This window comes from Pithys albifrons, chromosome 6, assembly GCF_047495875.1.
Source record: "Pithys albifrons albifrons isolate INPA30051 chromosome 6, PitAlb_v1, whole genome shotgun sequence".
NCBI classification, from domain to species: Eukaryota; Metazoa; Chordata; class Aves; order Passeriformes; family Thamnophilidae; genus Pithys; species Pithys albifrons.
The window spans coordinates 9,130,639-9,146,529 of NC_092463.1; the positions used below are offsets into that span (position 1 = coordinate 9,130,639).

The 15,891-nt window shown below is 40.3% G+C and overlaps 1 protein-coding gene across 3 annotated transcripts in view; it reads left to right on the forward strand.

The window, feature by feature from the left end:
- The window catches only part of AKT1 (AKT serine/threonine kinase 1), a 73,443-nt gene that overhangs the window by 35,271 nt on the left and 22,281 nt on the right, over positions 1–15,891 (forward strand). For all 3 annotated transcript variants that reach the window (XM_071557403.1, XM_071557400.1, XM_071557401.1), the window contains exons 3-7: positions 3,375–3,503; positions 10,023–10,134; positions 12,961–13,108; positions 14,841–14,972; positions 15,138–15,203. In XM_071557403.1, coding sequence (XP_071413504.1) covers positions 3,375–3,503; positions 10,023–10,134; positions 12,961–13,108; positions 14,841–14,972; positions 15,138–15,203 — 587 coding nt within the window. The remainder of the gene's footprint in view (positions 1–3,374; positions 3,504–10,022; positions 10,135–12,960; positions 13,109–14,840; positions 14,973–15,137; positions 15,204–15,891) is intronic.

Here is a 15,891-nt window from a genome sequence, read left to right on the forward strand (position 1 = left end):
TTTTCAGGCAGCTTTGTCCTGGCAGTTCCACATAATTATTTTTTGTCTGTATTGATAAACCCCTTTTCTGCCTAAAGTATTTAGATTTGCTGTCGCGATTGATGTGGTCCTCATGGGCTGAAGGCCGTTTATAGTATTTTGACTAATCATGAAAATATAAATTTGTTTCTCTAAGAATACATGCTTTGTACAATTTTTGATGACTGTTGGTGAATCTGAGTGTCCAAATTTCTGTATAGGAGCTGTAGTTTGCTCAGTCTTGAATGTAAAATTATGTGTGGAGATTATCAATTTGGGAAGTCACACACCAGGCAGTGTCTTGCCACTTTGCATCAAGGTGCAGAAGTACAACCTCAGTGTGTTATATAATAAAAATTTATACCACAGATGCTGAGCTGCCTCATACTGTCCTTAGCAAGAGCAAGAGCAACAATCAATAATATGTAGACTTCCATATTACAGGATTCATTAAGTTCCAGACATGCGGAAAAAGAAGTTTAAATAAAATCATGGTATTTATTTGCAAATTAAAAAGGTGAATCAGGAACTAGAACCAACTAAAGCAACAGTTCAGGGAAGATCCAAGTAGAATGATCCTTGCGAAAGCCTGGCAGTAATGAAATCGTTGATTTTTCACACAGAAAGAGTGAGTGTGGAGGAGGATGCTATTTATGTATGGAGTGCACCATTTTAAAGACTGTGATTAATCCTGTTAGATTATGTGTTTCTAACAGAGAAACAGATCGGTGGGATAAAGCTGTAAGAAAGTATGAGAGCCAAACATAAGCATCTAATCTAAGAAGAAGAGTCTCCTGTGACAGTACAGTGTAATTTTGTATAAAATTATGCATACTTCACTGAAAGTAACCTGATAATAATTTCAGAATCTGCAAAAAATAAGTGTCCCCTCTGTAAATGCCAAGGGGGAAGATGTGTAGCATAAATTGGGGGAGTAAGGGGAGTGGAAACTCTGTCTTGCCTCTGTTGAGATATTTTGTGTCCCATTGAATCTCTATTTAGTCTTAAGTGCGTGTATGATAAGGGGTGTATGGTGGTTCCTAGATCTTCTGGGTGTGCTTTATGCAAGAGAAGAAAATACCTATGAGTCAGGTATGTAACAGTGCATTCCAAAATCGTGGTAGTCTGGGCAGCCACCTCCCTGACATGCTTACCTGGCAAACCTCTAGTCAGGAGCTGGGCTGAGTGTGCCACGTATCTTCTTGTCCCTGTACTCGCATCTGTGGTGTAATAATAATGAGATTGGAGTAATCTGACTGATCTGGGCTGAGTTGGACTGATAATTTAAATGTGGAAGGCTTCATAATCTCCTCCTGATCCCAGAAAGTTTTCAGCATTTAATTAAGGTCAGAATTAAAAAGATGATGACAACAAAACCTTCTACATTTACCTCCTTGCATATAAATGTTAAACCATGACAGCTGTAGGTGAGTTCTGAAATTCCTGGGGCGATGATGACACTTTTGTAAACCCCTTGTAGGTTAGCATAACACTTAGAGCAGTAACAGGTGCCTCTCCAAGAAACACTGGGAAGGTTTATGCCCCTTCCTTTTCTTCTCTTCTTTCTTGCCCCATACCTGTTTCCTCAGTGCAAATCGATGTTTTCTGCAGACATGGCCTCTGCAAAGGTAGCTCTGTGCAACTCTCTCCAACAGTTCAGTAACTCTTAGTGTTTTGCTTTAGATTAGAAAATTACAAGCCCAGGAAGCACTAAACAGGTGAAAGGAGCTGTGTGCACACCCGTAGCTGCATGGTGTGTGCAGGAGGGAATGGATGAATGTGAACAGAGAAGTGACACAGCTGGTGCCCAAAACAGGTTCAAACTGCACCACAGACGGAGAGGAGGACTGTGGGGAGAGGAAGGAGAAAAAGCAGCTGCAAGGGAGTTCCCAGGGCAGGGTGCACCTCACTGGGAGGAAAATTACTGGCAGAGGAAAGCTGAGCAGCTGGAAAAGAGAGTGAGTGGAGCCTGGGAGAGCGGCAGGAGGTTGCCAAAGTAAGTATGGTGAACCTTCTCTCACTGCTCTCGGTGTTGGTTGACGAGCTCACCAGTAGGTGAACCTGTGGGCCCTGGGCACCAAGGGATGCTCAGCTGTGCTCCTGCTGCTGCAGGCTGGAAAGGGATCTCAGCTCCCAGTGTGCTCCCTCGTCCTCTTCCCAGTGTTGGACAAATACGTGAGAAACCATAGTGAAGGAAGGAGGGTGTAGCTGATGACCAGGTGTGGGTGCTTCGTAGTGACGATTTGTTTTCAGATTTTCTAAAATCAGTTGTTGGGGTGAGCAGAGTTGGAAAAGTGTGGCCAGTGCCGTGATTTGAGTAACATCCTGAGTGAGAGTTTTGTGACTCAGTTGAATAGAAACATTACTGCAGGACCTAGTAGGACCTCGAGGGGCAGCTGGGCACTGTGAAAAGCTCTTTAAGGTTCTTGAGAGACTGCCTGAGAAGACGATGATCCGGTTAATAAGCAAAAAACCTGAGGTGGTATATTGATGGTCATCCATTAGAGCCACAGGTGGAACCTCTTTCTTCCTTACCTGAAAACCAGCTGAATAAATCCAGTAAATAACTGAGGTTTTGATCAAATCTTTTCTTTTTATTCTACTGCTGGACATTTTGAATGTGACTATAACAAAGCCACGCAACTGTCACCTGTGCAGGTTACTCAGATGAGAGCAGTAGTGTGGTGTGAGGAAGGGATGTGTGTTCTGACAAAGAAAGGTGGCATATCTTTCAGGATAGATGTTTGTTTTCTTCATTGTAGTGGCTATACATCATCCAGTGTTTTCCCCTTCATATTGTGATATATCATCTCATGTTTCACACTTGGTATGTTGTGAGAAGTGAGTGATGTTATGTAACATAAGCAGAGAATTATCTTCTTATGGTCCTAAAGTGACTGTTGGTTTGATAAAGCAGTTGACTAATTAGTAAATTACCCATTGTTGTTTAAAATACTTGCGCTGCAAAATGTAAATGAAAAAAATTTCTCCACTTGTCAGTATGAAAAATGACAATAGCAAAAATAATACATAGGACATCTGCTCTGATTTTTTTTAAATTTAAAATGCATTTAAGGCAGATGTTGCAGAATTTGAATGGAAGTCAGAGTAGATGGAAGAACAAAACATAGCTGTTTACCTTCTATGAAGTCCCATTTTTATGGTTAAGATTGCTAGCAGTATCTGACTCAGTGCCTGTATTTTTCCACTGTTTGTATCAGACTGAACTGAATGTTCTTAAAACTACTGCTGTCAGGATGACATGTAGTTTCAATATTAACAAAAAAATTATCAGTGAGTCAATATTTTGGGGTGTTTCCTAATGTTCTCTCCCTTTGCCCATCCTGTCTTTCCAGGAGAATACATCAAAACATGGAGGCCACGGTATTTTCTCCTAAAGAACGATGGCACGTTCATTGGCTACAAGGAGCGACCACAGGACGTCGACCAGAGGGAATCACCTTTAAATAACTTCTCAGTAGCTCGTAAGTGTTTTTACCTGCTCCCTTGTCCAGTTTGGGGATCAATGTTTTCTTGTAGTCATAGCTGGGAAGCTGCATCTGTAACATTCAGATCTGCCCAGAGTGGTGTATCTAAACAATAACCTGTTTATTTGAGATGATGAACCCTGCTGTGCTTCTTAGGAAATGACTGTGATGTAGAGATTTGCTGGTGTGCTGCTCTGCTGCCTTTTTTTTTTGTTTAGTTTTCTGCTAATTTACCATTTCTAGTTATTGAATGAAATTACTTTATTTGTTGATATTTTGTACATCTGTTATTCAGCCAGTTGCTTTAAAGTGAAAATTAACCCAGTCACGTGTCCCAGTACTTGGCAGGTAGGCACAGCTAAAGTGTTTCAGCCTGTGTTCTGCCACCAGTCCTGGATTTGAGTGGCATTGACATAGGTCAAAGTTATTTAATTGTTAGCACAAGAGCATGCAAAGTGAGCTCTGATTTTAATGAAGCACACTTGATTTTTCCTAATTTTGAACACAAACCCGTATTTCTTCTATTAAAGCCAATAAAAGAGTTTGGAAATAATAACCTCTCCTAACCTCTGCACTCTCTCCTATGCAAACATTTCTGACTTTGCACAGATGCTGCAGCACAGGATGTGATAGAAGACTCTGAAGATAATTTCCTTTTCTTGCTCATGTTTTTAACTTTTTGCTGTAGACTTCCAGCTTTTATTTTCTCCTGTTCTTAATCTTTCCTGTCTCATGATCTGCCTGTGTCTCATTCCACTATGTAAAAATAGATCATTGTGGCACCTGTTATTAACAGCGATTTGTTCCGTGTTCCTGGTGACTAGTGGAAGCAAAGCTCTGCAGAAGGAAAGGTGTAGGGGCTTTCCCTCTTTATTACAGGGTGGCTTCAAGTACATGAGGTTCATCTTTGTAGTTGATCATTAAGCAGATATTTAGTTTGGAACACCCTGGTCCTGGAAGAGGGCTGGGCAGCACTAGGAATTAATGCAAATGTCCATTATTTTTCCTCTGGTGGCAGCATATACCTGTTCTGACTGATGATGGGAATAAACAGTGGACGTGCTGTTGCCTGGTGCCTTTGTGCAGGATGCCAAGAGTGCTTTGGGGCTTTTTGTCTTGTTTTAGAGAGAAAATTGTTGTAGTATTTTCATTTCAGTCTCTTCACAGATCAAGAAGGTAAAGAAAAGCAGCAGAAAGCCATTAATTCATAAATTAATTCAGTACTTGGTCTATAGCCAAAGGCTTAACAAATGAACTTTCTGCAGGACACTTCCATCCTCTTGATGCTAACTGCATTACTTGGGCAGCTCAGTGCTAAGGAGTAAAAATGTGTCCATTGCCTTCCCTTTGTCCAAGTTGCCTTCAAAGTGGTTTAACTGAAATAGGTTTTCACGACAGGAATATAGTGCTTTTTTGGCAGATTGAGCCCATCAGTCTTGGCATTTATAGATAAACAGGTTTGTTACCATGGTATCAGACCATGGTTGGAGAAGATGCAGCACGTGCCTGTAGAAAAGGTGTAGTAAGAGGCATTGCAGGCTGGGTGGTGCCTGGGAGGATGTTCCTCACGGCAGCTCTTGCCTGGTGAACCAGTGGCAGGTCGGGAAGCCCTTGATGATTGGAGTGTGGTCTCCTTGCTGGAAGTAATTTTTGTGCATTTGGGCTGACAGAAGCAACTGTTTCCCCACAAGGATTTAATTTCCCATGTAGGAAGTAGCATGTTGTGCTTCCAGCACCTGATGTGTGGCCCTCTTCTGGGTGCCCTCCACACTTGTGTTGTTTGGATGTGTTTTACACCATAAGCTTTCCCTTTGAAATTGGTTGCCTGATCTTTTCATTTGGGTTAACCTGTCAAGGTAGCAGGAGTGAGCTGTCCCTGGAGGAGGGTTCAGGCTGGAGCACAGGCCTGGAGAAGCCTCCTGCCAGTGAGTGGTGGGGGGAATTTAGCTTAAATATTTTGTGAAAATTAGTCCTTCTATTTTCTATTCCTCCAAGAGACCATGATAGCCCTGACGTTTTTTGTTAATTAGTGAACTAGATTTTTTTTTTTTAATGAGATGGCAGGCTGTCTCTGTCAGCCTGTTCTTTGGAAGTGGTCCCCTGTCTCTGATTAAAATCTTTACCCTCTTCTGCTGTAAAATAATGTAGACTTTTTTATCTTTGCTAGTAAAAGGAGTTTTTTTCATGACCAGGGAACTCTTCTTACTTGCAGTGTAAACGTAATATTGAGTGATTTTAGCAGACCATGAGAGGTAGGAAATAATTCACGAGAAGAAAGTGATAGAAGATAACAATTGATAGTCACCTGTCTTTTTCCTTAACAGGTCTGAAGAAAGTATTAGCAATAAATATAGTGTGCTTTCTATGTGTTTGACAGTCTCTTCTTTCTCCTGCTCTAGCCTTTTCCTTTCAGTCTGTTAGAGTTTTGATAAGACATTTTTGAAAACTTGTTTCTAAGCCCCTCTGGGTAAAGAGAGGTTCACTATTTATTTAATTTTAATAGCTTTTTCTCCAGCTAATTTTCCATTTAAAGTGGCCATATATTTGTGTTTGTAATTTAATACTGTGTTTAAGGAGTTTATTTTCTCTGAAATTAACCTACTGGTGATTTATTTAAAAAAAACCCCAACAACAAATAAACAAAAATCAAACAGAAACCAAAGCAAAACTTCTGAAGGATGGTGCCTGAGTGTTTATCTAAGATTTTTGACTTTTATTTGTGTTTGTGTTCTGTACTTCACCACTAATAAGACAGAAGGAATAAAAAAGCCTGTACCTAAAAGTTCTGCTCCAGAGCCCCTGCAGATGAATAACCAACAGGAGAGAGCCTGTGTTGTAAATCTGTGAGATAAGTAGCCTTCATACTGATTGTAATCTCGGATTATCATGTATGTCTCCCTATTAGGTTATAAGCCTTTAAAACCATATAGCTGAGAAAAGCAGTATATTGTGAAAAACCACATGGAGAGAGAGGCTGTTCTTGTTAGAAAGGGATTATTTCTCGTGGCTGTCAAAAAGCAGAGTGGACTGTGGTGGTTTTGTTGTACAGCTGAAAACACAATTGCTCAACAATACGAGAGCTCCATTTGGGACAGAACTGTGTGTCTGCAGTCAAGCATTTATCAGAGGGCATGGAATGGCCAGATTAATGTTTGGATTTTTTGTCCTCTGTTACTAGTGCAGACACCTTCATTCAGATCTGTAACCTGGTGCTTTTGTCTTTTGCCATGCTCAGCTACCTGTTCAGAGTTGAATCTATCCAGTGGCACCAACAGCAAACAAGCACCTTAACATTCCTGTTTGCCTTTCCAAAATTTTATTTCTTCATCATTCTTCTTTCCACATTTACCTGTTTCCTTTTTTTTTCCTTTTTTTCTGCATACCCTTCCTTAAAAGAAACCAAAGCAGGAATGGGAAGGATTCTTCCTTGACATTATTGTTTTAAGTGTGATGTCATTATATAGGGAGCAGAGTTTGACACTTTCATGGAAAGTAATCTGCCTTTTAGCTTAAGTGCTGGGAAAGCAAATATTGTGACATTTTAGAAAGTCACCAGGATAATACTAAGTGTCTTTCAAATACAAAATGGTAATTTACATTTGAATGCCTTGGTGTCTATTCCTGTTAGGAACAATTTCTCTGTCCTACTTATTTTAAAAGACCCAATGCCAGGAAAGAATCAAGAGGTTCTTTAGAGCAATTTAAATCATTTTTACCAGGCTGCTGTTTATAGTACTTACTTTGTTCAAATGGGGAAATACTTACGTTGGCCTCTTTGACAGGAAAAACTGTCTTCAAAGTGAGTGAGCGACCCTCGGCCTGTATTTGAAATGTTTTTATAGCAGAACCCCAAAACGTGCCCTAAATCAGACCTAATACTACACAGCATCTGTGTCTCTGCTCTGCTGGAGTGGTGCATGTTGCAGTACATGATTAGAGAAGGCAAGTTTGGTGCTTTTGTAACCTGCCAACTACTGTAAAGAACTCACAGCTGGGTTTAAAAGTAAGAAAAAATGTACTGTTTATTTGTTTCATTGATAAAATCCCATGTGATTGTCATATGCGGGGAGAACTAAGTGTTAGTTTCAAACTTTCCAGAACCTTTGTGGAACAGCACTTTGGTAAAGCAATTTAAAAATAAAGCCTTCTGTATTTCTTCATATGTGCTGTTATGATTGAACAGGGTAATTAGACAGCATATTGTTCACTAAACAAAACACTTCTGTGTGACATACTTGAATTATCGTGGTTATTAACTGACAAATCTCTATTATTCATCTTGCTGTATGCCTTAAAGATTGCTGGATTAGCAAGCTTAACAAATATCCATGGACAGTGCTGATTTAGGGGGAAAGGGATGTTTCATTGGTCCCCTTCTATGACAGAAAATGCCTTATACGGTTTATTTCTCTGAAATTAAATGGTTAAAGTTTAGAGTTTGTGGCTAATTTAAATGTCTCTGCTGCTTCTTCAGAATCTGAGGCATTTAATGTGAATGTAAAGTCTGTTTCTAAAAAGTAAGCAAAACCTCTCAGTTTATTTCTTCATAGTGTTGCCCTTCTGAATAAATACGGGAAAACAGCTCTGGCTTAGCACAAGGTTAGAAATAGCCTGATGTTTTTTGAGTCTTCAGCCAAATCCAGTGTCTTAGGGCTGCTTTGTGCAGGCTCGTGGAGGACAACCCTGGCCTTAATCTAATCACGTTAAGCAGATAAAAATGGGAGGCAGAACAAACAAATAACAGAAAAAGAGGAGCAGCTAAACTGAGGTGGGCGGTCTGGGGGCAGGACCGAAATCTTTGGAGCTGAGTTTATCAGCACTGGGCTGTGCCAGGCCATGCAGTTGTTTGGTTTCCTTGCCATTCAGGGAGAGGGGATGGAGGTGGCTGGAAGGCTGAACTCGGTGCTCGGCTGCGTCGCTGCGTGAAAGTTCTTTAATCTGGGTGAATGAAGGAGTGTCTTTTATCACACTAAAACCTTTTCATGACTCATTAATAAACTTTCTCTTATCTAATTGCAGTGCTTTAGTGGGACTCAGTATTAACCTCAGCGTTCTAATGAAAAATTAGATTTTCTTGTCGTGAGAAATGCAAAGTTACTCATTGAAAAGCTTATAATTCCAGTAGCAAATGAGGCATGAAATATATTGCCAAAAATACGGCGCCCAAAAATACTGGCAGTAAATATTTTATCTTCGTGCTAATTAAGTACTTTAATTTAAAACTGAGCATTCTAAATTTTCATGGTAATGAAATTAACCTAATGGTACCAGTGTAGCCTTAGTGACATGTACATATCCTGGCAGATTCTGTCCTCAACTTGCACGTTGCTGAAGGTGGAGGATGTTCATAACTCTAGCAGTAAGCAGAAATTTCTTCTTGTCTTCATAGTACCCTTTTATTTACTTGGAAGTTGATTTAGAACCTGAAGACCAAATAGTGGCAAGCTTGTGGTTTCATTAACTGCAAGGAAAAGAGTTTAATGCAAAGAAAACTCCCCACAATTACATTTTTTCCCCCTGCTCACTTGGTTTCTTAATTTGACTTTACTCCAGCAGGAGCTTCTTAATTAATTAGATTTTCTATTAATGTTAATCTAAAAAATGTAGTAGTTTAGCTTCTGTTGTTATTTCATTGATTTTTTTTTGTTTGTTTGTTTTTCAGATCTCTTTTAGTATAGGTGAAGTGTACCTTTAGTCAGGTGCATTTTCAGGCCCAAATTTGAAGGATAAACACTCCTATGAAGCTTAAAATAGTAGATGTGATTTAAAAATGAAAAAAGAAATAATGCACAGCTCTGGGTAGAGCGTTTTGATGAAGGAAGTGGTGGTTTTGCATGTAGCTGTACTTGTGTAGCCTTTTTAGGTTGTGCTTGAGTTCTGGCAGTGATGGAAGCCATGAGCTGCGTGTCCACACAGCATCCGACTGTGGCAGCTGTCCTGAAGGCGTGTGGAACAGGGTCTTTTCAGGGGCTGCCTTTGCAGTTTGATGTTCCCTCTAGTGTTTGAGGACTGGAAATGCTGTGTCTAATCTTTGTCGGGTTGCTGCAAAATGACCAAACGCGCTGTCTGGCAACTCCTTGGAAGACATGGACAGCGTTTTATGTTGGGAAAGTCAACGGCAGGGAATGTGGGGGCTTGACTTTGGTTTCAGTGGATGTAATTGCTGCATTATCAACTGACTTAGGCTGTGTGTTCTGCTCTGGATGACCTTTGAAGTCAGGGACCTGAGTCTGAATGGCTTCTGTGTTATCACATCACATTTCTACTTACCTCCATGGGCAGACCAAATATGGAGCCTTTCAAAGCAGAATTTGATTTCACTGCTGCTTAGATGGCTATCTCCCAAGCTATTTATTGGTTTCATCAACACAGTAAATTGTCTCAAGTCTCCTAAAGAAGTACTTACAGAGATTTCTATGGCTGATTAATCACAACAGTTTGCTAGATAAGAATAAAGACAAATGATTATTTAAACCTGCTTATATACCATGACTCTTTCTTCCTTGATTGTGGTAGAGTGCCAGCTGATGAAGACAGAACGACCTAAACCAAACACATTTATCATTAGATGCCTCCAGTGGACCACAGTAATTGAAAGAACATTTCATGTGGAGACTCCAGAGGAGCGGTATGTTTCATTCATATTTAATGCATAAACTCCTTGCAAAAGCAGTGCAAGTGTTCAGCATTAATAGCAAGTCCTTTGCTGAAACTCTTACTTATCAAATGATGCACGTCTGGAATGAAAAGCAACAACTGATTTTTGAGCACATCAGTTTTTAGTGTGTGTTCAGTATAAAAGGTGCTCTAAGGCGGGGGGGGGGGGGGGGGGCAGTTCAGAGAGTGGATTTTGAGCAGTGTTTGTAAATGAAGAGTTGCTAGGTTGGATATCCCAAATGGACAGGTGCAGGTGTGTACCAGCACACAGGTAGTTATTTCAGGAAACGTAAGGTTCATTTTTCACTGGAGATATTGTGGCATGTAAAATGAAGGGTTTCTGACCTATGAGTTTTTGAAAGGATGAAAAGTGAGATAGAGATTCAGGTAAAGTTAAGTTGTATCAAAATACTGACCTTTTAAAGTCAATTTAGACACATTGTTTCTAAAGGAAAAGTTAGTTGTATCATTGCTGATTGCTAATGTTTTATGCAAATTAGATAATAAAGGTGATAGTTATCTGCTGCAGGTGCAGATTTCTGTTTCAGCTGTTAGGAAACAAAGCTAAGAGCTGCATCCTGTGCTCTCATCATTGGAGAATTGATCTCTTACCTCCAGAGAGAACAGTTTCCCAGCACAGCAATTCTACATCTACCAAGTATTTAAATATTTACTCACTCTTGAGAAACTGAATTTAAATTATTTCAGTACCATTGTCCTAGGGGAATGGGTATTCTAAAACCCTGGCCCTCCCTAGATGTGATACTGGTACAAGTTTAATTTGTAGGTCACAGAATCACAGACTATTCTGAGTTGGAAGGGACCCACAAGGATCATCGAGATCACTGAATTCTATCTGATATTATTTGCTTCTTTCTTTCATAGCCTTTGCATGCACTGATTTATAGAAGGTTCCTGATTATTGCTTTTGATTCTGTTACAATGATCAGAAGAACGTGAAGTCAAATTAAAAGCAAAGAAAAGGAAACTGGCCCTTGTTTCTTTTAGTAGCTTTGTGGTCAGTGACCCTAACGGGAGTGAATAACAGTTTCCACTTGGAGGAAGATTGTATTTCAGTCTTGTTTTGTTCCCTCCTAGCCAATTAAGTCAGGTTTGTGACACTTTGGGGCTCAGAGTGTTAGTCACCTCTGTTGTGTACTCCTGAGACATAAAAGGATGAGGGTGAAATTCTGGTCTCCCAGAAATCAAAGATATTTCAGGAGGGCTGAGATGTCAACCAAGTCAGTAACAAATCTTAAAAGAGATACGAAGGTAGATATGCCTTGAGCTTTCTCTGTGCTTTTAAAACCAATGTTTGGTTTGTGAAAGAGATGGAGAGAGAAAAATAGAGAAGAAAAAGTTATTTGTGTAACCATTCTGAATATGGAGAATAGAGCTAGCAACTAAGGGAATGTGTTTGTGATAGTGAATGGAATAGTCAGTGCTGGGAGTGTAGGGGTTTTGTTCTGAATGTTTGACATTACCTTGCTGCCCCAGACAAGACTGGATGGATAGTGCATATTCAGGCAAAATCCAAAATAAAAAATGCACAAGGGAGGAAAGTTTTTATTAGAATCTTCTGTTGGGTACTTTTTCCCATGGACTTTGCATCCTCTGGGGAATGAACTGCCTCTTCCATCCATCAAAAACTGAAATTTGCATCTGTTTAGATACGATTTTTTTTAAAAAGTGACTTCATAGAACCAGTGGAAAATAGGACATTGATAAGGATTGTATGGGAGCAGTGCAGTTTGTGCATAGAGCTGTTCAGCATTGGTTACTGCTGTTCTGCTGCAGTAGCAAAGTATTTTACCTGGGGTGTCCTTGGGAGAACAGTTTAACCAGTGCCTAGAAAACACCAATTAAACCACCATGTCCTGTTCCCTGCAGACAGAAAAGACAGTAAAACATGGTAAGTTCAGATAGTCCACTGAATGTGTCTTCAGCCCCTGTATGTCTCAAAGCCCATCCCAAAACCCTGTAAGGCCTTACAAGTTGTATTCTTTATGTTCAATAAATTTGCAGTGAAGTCGAGTGAAGGCAAAGAACTTTCACTTCAGTAGTTTCCAGAGGTGTGAAATTTCCCAAAGGACACTGGAGTGGAAGTGGTCTCCATGGGAATTGAAGGAGTCACTGTTAGAGCACCCATTGCTGAAACCGCTGTGGAAACTTGTTGTAACTAAGATCTGTGCCTAAGATGAAATGTCACTGCTTCTGCTGACATTCTGCTAAAGTTTACACAGGAATTGCTGTACTGCTGTCATCATCTTTACAACACAAGAATAACCTAGGTATCCTGGGCTTTAATACCTTTTCCAAGAATACCTCTTGCCATTTAGATTTGGGATATATGTGCAAAGAGGTGGCACAGTACCCCCAGGAGCTGGATATATGTTTCAGTGCACCATAGAAATGCAGAAGCTGTGTTTAATTGCTTTGTGCTTTGTAGGAGCATTTTGCATTTTGGTTTTGGCAAGTCTATTTTTGTTATGTAAATCTCTGTATCACCAGCTCATATCTTGAGCTCTTGACTACATGCCTATTAGAAGTTCTATACTGTGAAAAGCTTTATATTACATCCAGACTGGGAGAAGTTGTCTCTTGTTTCTAGTACTATACATGTGAAAGTGATCTTGAAAATGCATTTTTACAGTGCTTGAAAATGCATATAATTCATGGTATCTTCCATTGATTCATTAGAGACCATTTGTTGCTCTGTATTCCTTGGTGATCCTTGCCATGGCAGATGGTAATGTGAAGTCACAAGTAACGCATGTCCTTGCCTATATTTTGCCAGGGAAGAATGGACAAAAGCCATCCAAACAGTAGCAGACAGCCTCAAGAAACAAGAAGAAGAGATGATGGATTTTAGATCTGGCTCTCCAAGTGATAATTCAGGTGCCGAAGAAATGGAAGTTTCTATGACAAAGCCAAAACACAAAGTGGTAAGTGGGCATAGCACAAATAACTGCTTAAATGTAGATAAGAAATTGCCATCAAGCTACATCTGTTCCTGTAACAACTATACGGTTGTAAATGCAGCTTCTGAAGGAAGCAATTGTCTGAGCTTAGTGGGGACCAGACAGGTCCACCAGAGTTCTGAGTTCAGATTCGTTAATGAATGGCTTTCAAGATCAGCTCATATCTGCATTTCCTTTGCCTACTTTCCTGTGCTAGGGAGCCTGAAATCATAGCTCCTGCTGGACCATGTGACTCTGTAAACTCTTTGCAGGCTTCAAAGGTATTCCAGTGGATTTGCAGGATTTAGGGTGGGTCCAGTGGATTTAATTGCTCCGGATTAAGGGTTTAGGATGACCCACAGCCAGCCTCTGCAGTGTCTATTCGTAGTGTTCCTTGAGCTTGAGTTTTTGCATCAGGCACAACATCATCTGAATGCACAGGACCAGCTCAGCAATGGCCTTCGATGAAAGGAGTGTGTACAAGAGGAGATCTTTGCCCTGTGGAGCCCTTTTAGATGTGTCTATCTTCAGCCTCTCTTCACTTCTTTCTATCCCCTTGTGATCTTCTGTTTGTATTTTTGTTTTCCAAGCATTTCCACCTGTTCTTGCAAGAAGGAATTGATAGAAACACCCCATGTGAATGCAATTTCTGTAGACAGTAGCTGAGCACTTTCTTGCGTCCTCATCTCACTGTTGTTGTCCCCACCTCCTTTCATAGGTTTGTTTCAGTTTTGGGAAAACTGATGAAATTTTTCTATGAAAAGGTAGTCATCCACCAGTCTCTTACTGAGTACATGTGTTACCCTTACATTATATCAGTGCTTTTAGGGCAATGGGGGGGCCACTTACGTGTCACTCAGAATTAGAGCTGCCATTAGGCTTCTGGGTCCTTGGCTGAACAGATCCTGCCCTTGCTGAGCAGCTCTCCGTAGAAATGCAGTGAGAAATACTCGTCAAACATTGGTTAAATATACGTGTTCTTCAGAAACAGTGACTGCATGTCCCTGGTATGTTAGTGAGGATGGTTATTGAGGTCTTGGCGTCAATTGCGCTGAACACTTATCAGAAAATCTCAGCCAGTTCCAGGGAAGAATATTGAGGAAGTTTGCTGTTGAGGGCATCTTAAATGTTTTCCCCAACTGAGGCTTTGGTTATGTAAGTCTTATTGTTGCCATGTTTGCAACTACCATTGATCTGACAGACAGAGTCTATCCTCAGCCTGCAGTATGGCTAATCTGTGAGGCAATTGTTTGTCTGTGGGTTTTGATGGTGTTCAGTGAATCACAAGAAAGTTGGTCTCCTAAGGAGGTGGGGAACATCAGAGAAAAGGTGTGGGTTTAATCCCTGGAATGAGAGCAGCGTGTGCCTTTAATGAATGTCTGCACTGACAAAGAGGTCAAAATGTCTGGATTAATAATAATACGTTGAGTGTTGCTTGCACAGTTGAGTGTTGTCATGCAAAAGAGCATTCAGTTAATTGAAAGCTTATGGTTTTCCCTAAATAGTTTGATTGATTATTTTTGGGAGTTCACTGGCATTCATTTTTATGGAAGACTCATTTCTGCTCCTGAATTCTACAGAACAGAAGGATTAAAAAAAGATACATGTGCAACATCTGCAATGCATTCTTATGTGAATGAGAAATTCTGGTCTGAGAATAATATACTTATTGTTAGTTTATGTAATTTCAGTTCTTTTTTATCTGTATCGTTAACAGACCATGAATGAATTTGAATACCTTAAACTACTGGGAAAAGGCACTTTTGGAAAGGTCATTTTAGTTAAAGAAAAAGCAACCGGACGGTATTATGCTATGAAAATTCTGAAGAAGGAAGTTATTGTAGCAAAGGTGAGTAGATGGGAAACTTGGGGATGTGGTTCACCATGATACAGTGTTTGGCAAAGTCATGTGAGGGATTCTTGCAGTGTTTATAAATAATTGCTCTGTTAGTGTTTTAAATGGACCCCTGATCTGGGGAACTACTTTGCTGATTTCCTTGTGCTTGTGTTTCAGGATGAAGTAGCACACACGCTGACAGAAAACCGTGTTTTACAGAACTCTCGGCATCCGTTCCTAACAGTAAGCGTTTCTGCCTCTGCTGAGTGTAACTTAACATCACAACAAACAAGGCTTTCCCTGTTGTGTTGTTTTGGGGTTTTTTTTACTTATATAATGCATCTGAGATCTGTGTTTTTGGAGGGACAGTGTATTTTTGTACCCTTCCATTTTTGGGAAGCACATATTAAAATATTTTTTTTCAAGTTTTCTGGTTCTTGCAGAGCAGGTCCTCAGTACCTCTTGAAGATGGTGTTTCAGGGTGTAGTTTGACTTTAAGGCTCACCCATTTAATGACTTGCTGTCTTTGAGAGAAATATCTACTTCCCTTGTCCTCCAAATGCTTGGTCTCCTCATTGTTATCAGAGATCGGTGTGACCCTCATCTTGTGACAGACAAGTTCAGAAGATATAGTGGGGGGAAAACCCTTTAGTTGTCTGTGTTGTTTTTTAAGCTCCCCGAAACAGCTCACTGGGGAATCAGAGCACTGTTAATGGCAGCCAAAGGATAGCGGTGGGAGCATGTGGAATGGGGCAGGAATCAGCAGGACTGTTCTTTATCCACTGCTTCCCTTTTGGATTGGTTTATCTGTAAAATCAAACCATACTCTCAGTTTAGACCTCCGGTACCAGCAGTCTCTCTGTGTTGAGTTCAGATATCCAAGTTCCATCTCAAGATTTTGTTTCTAATATTTATTACAAGTTGTCTCTGA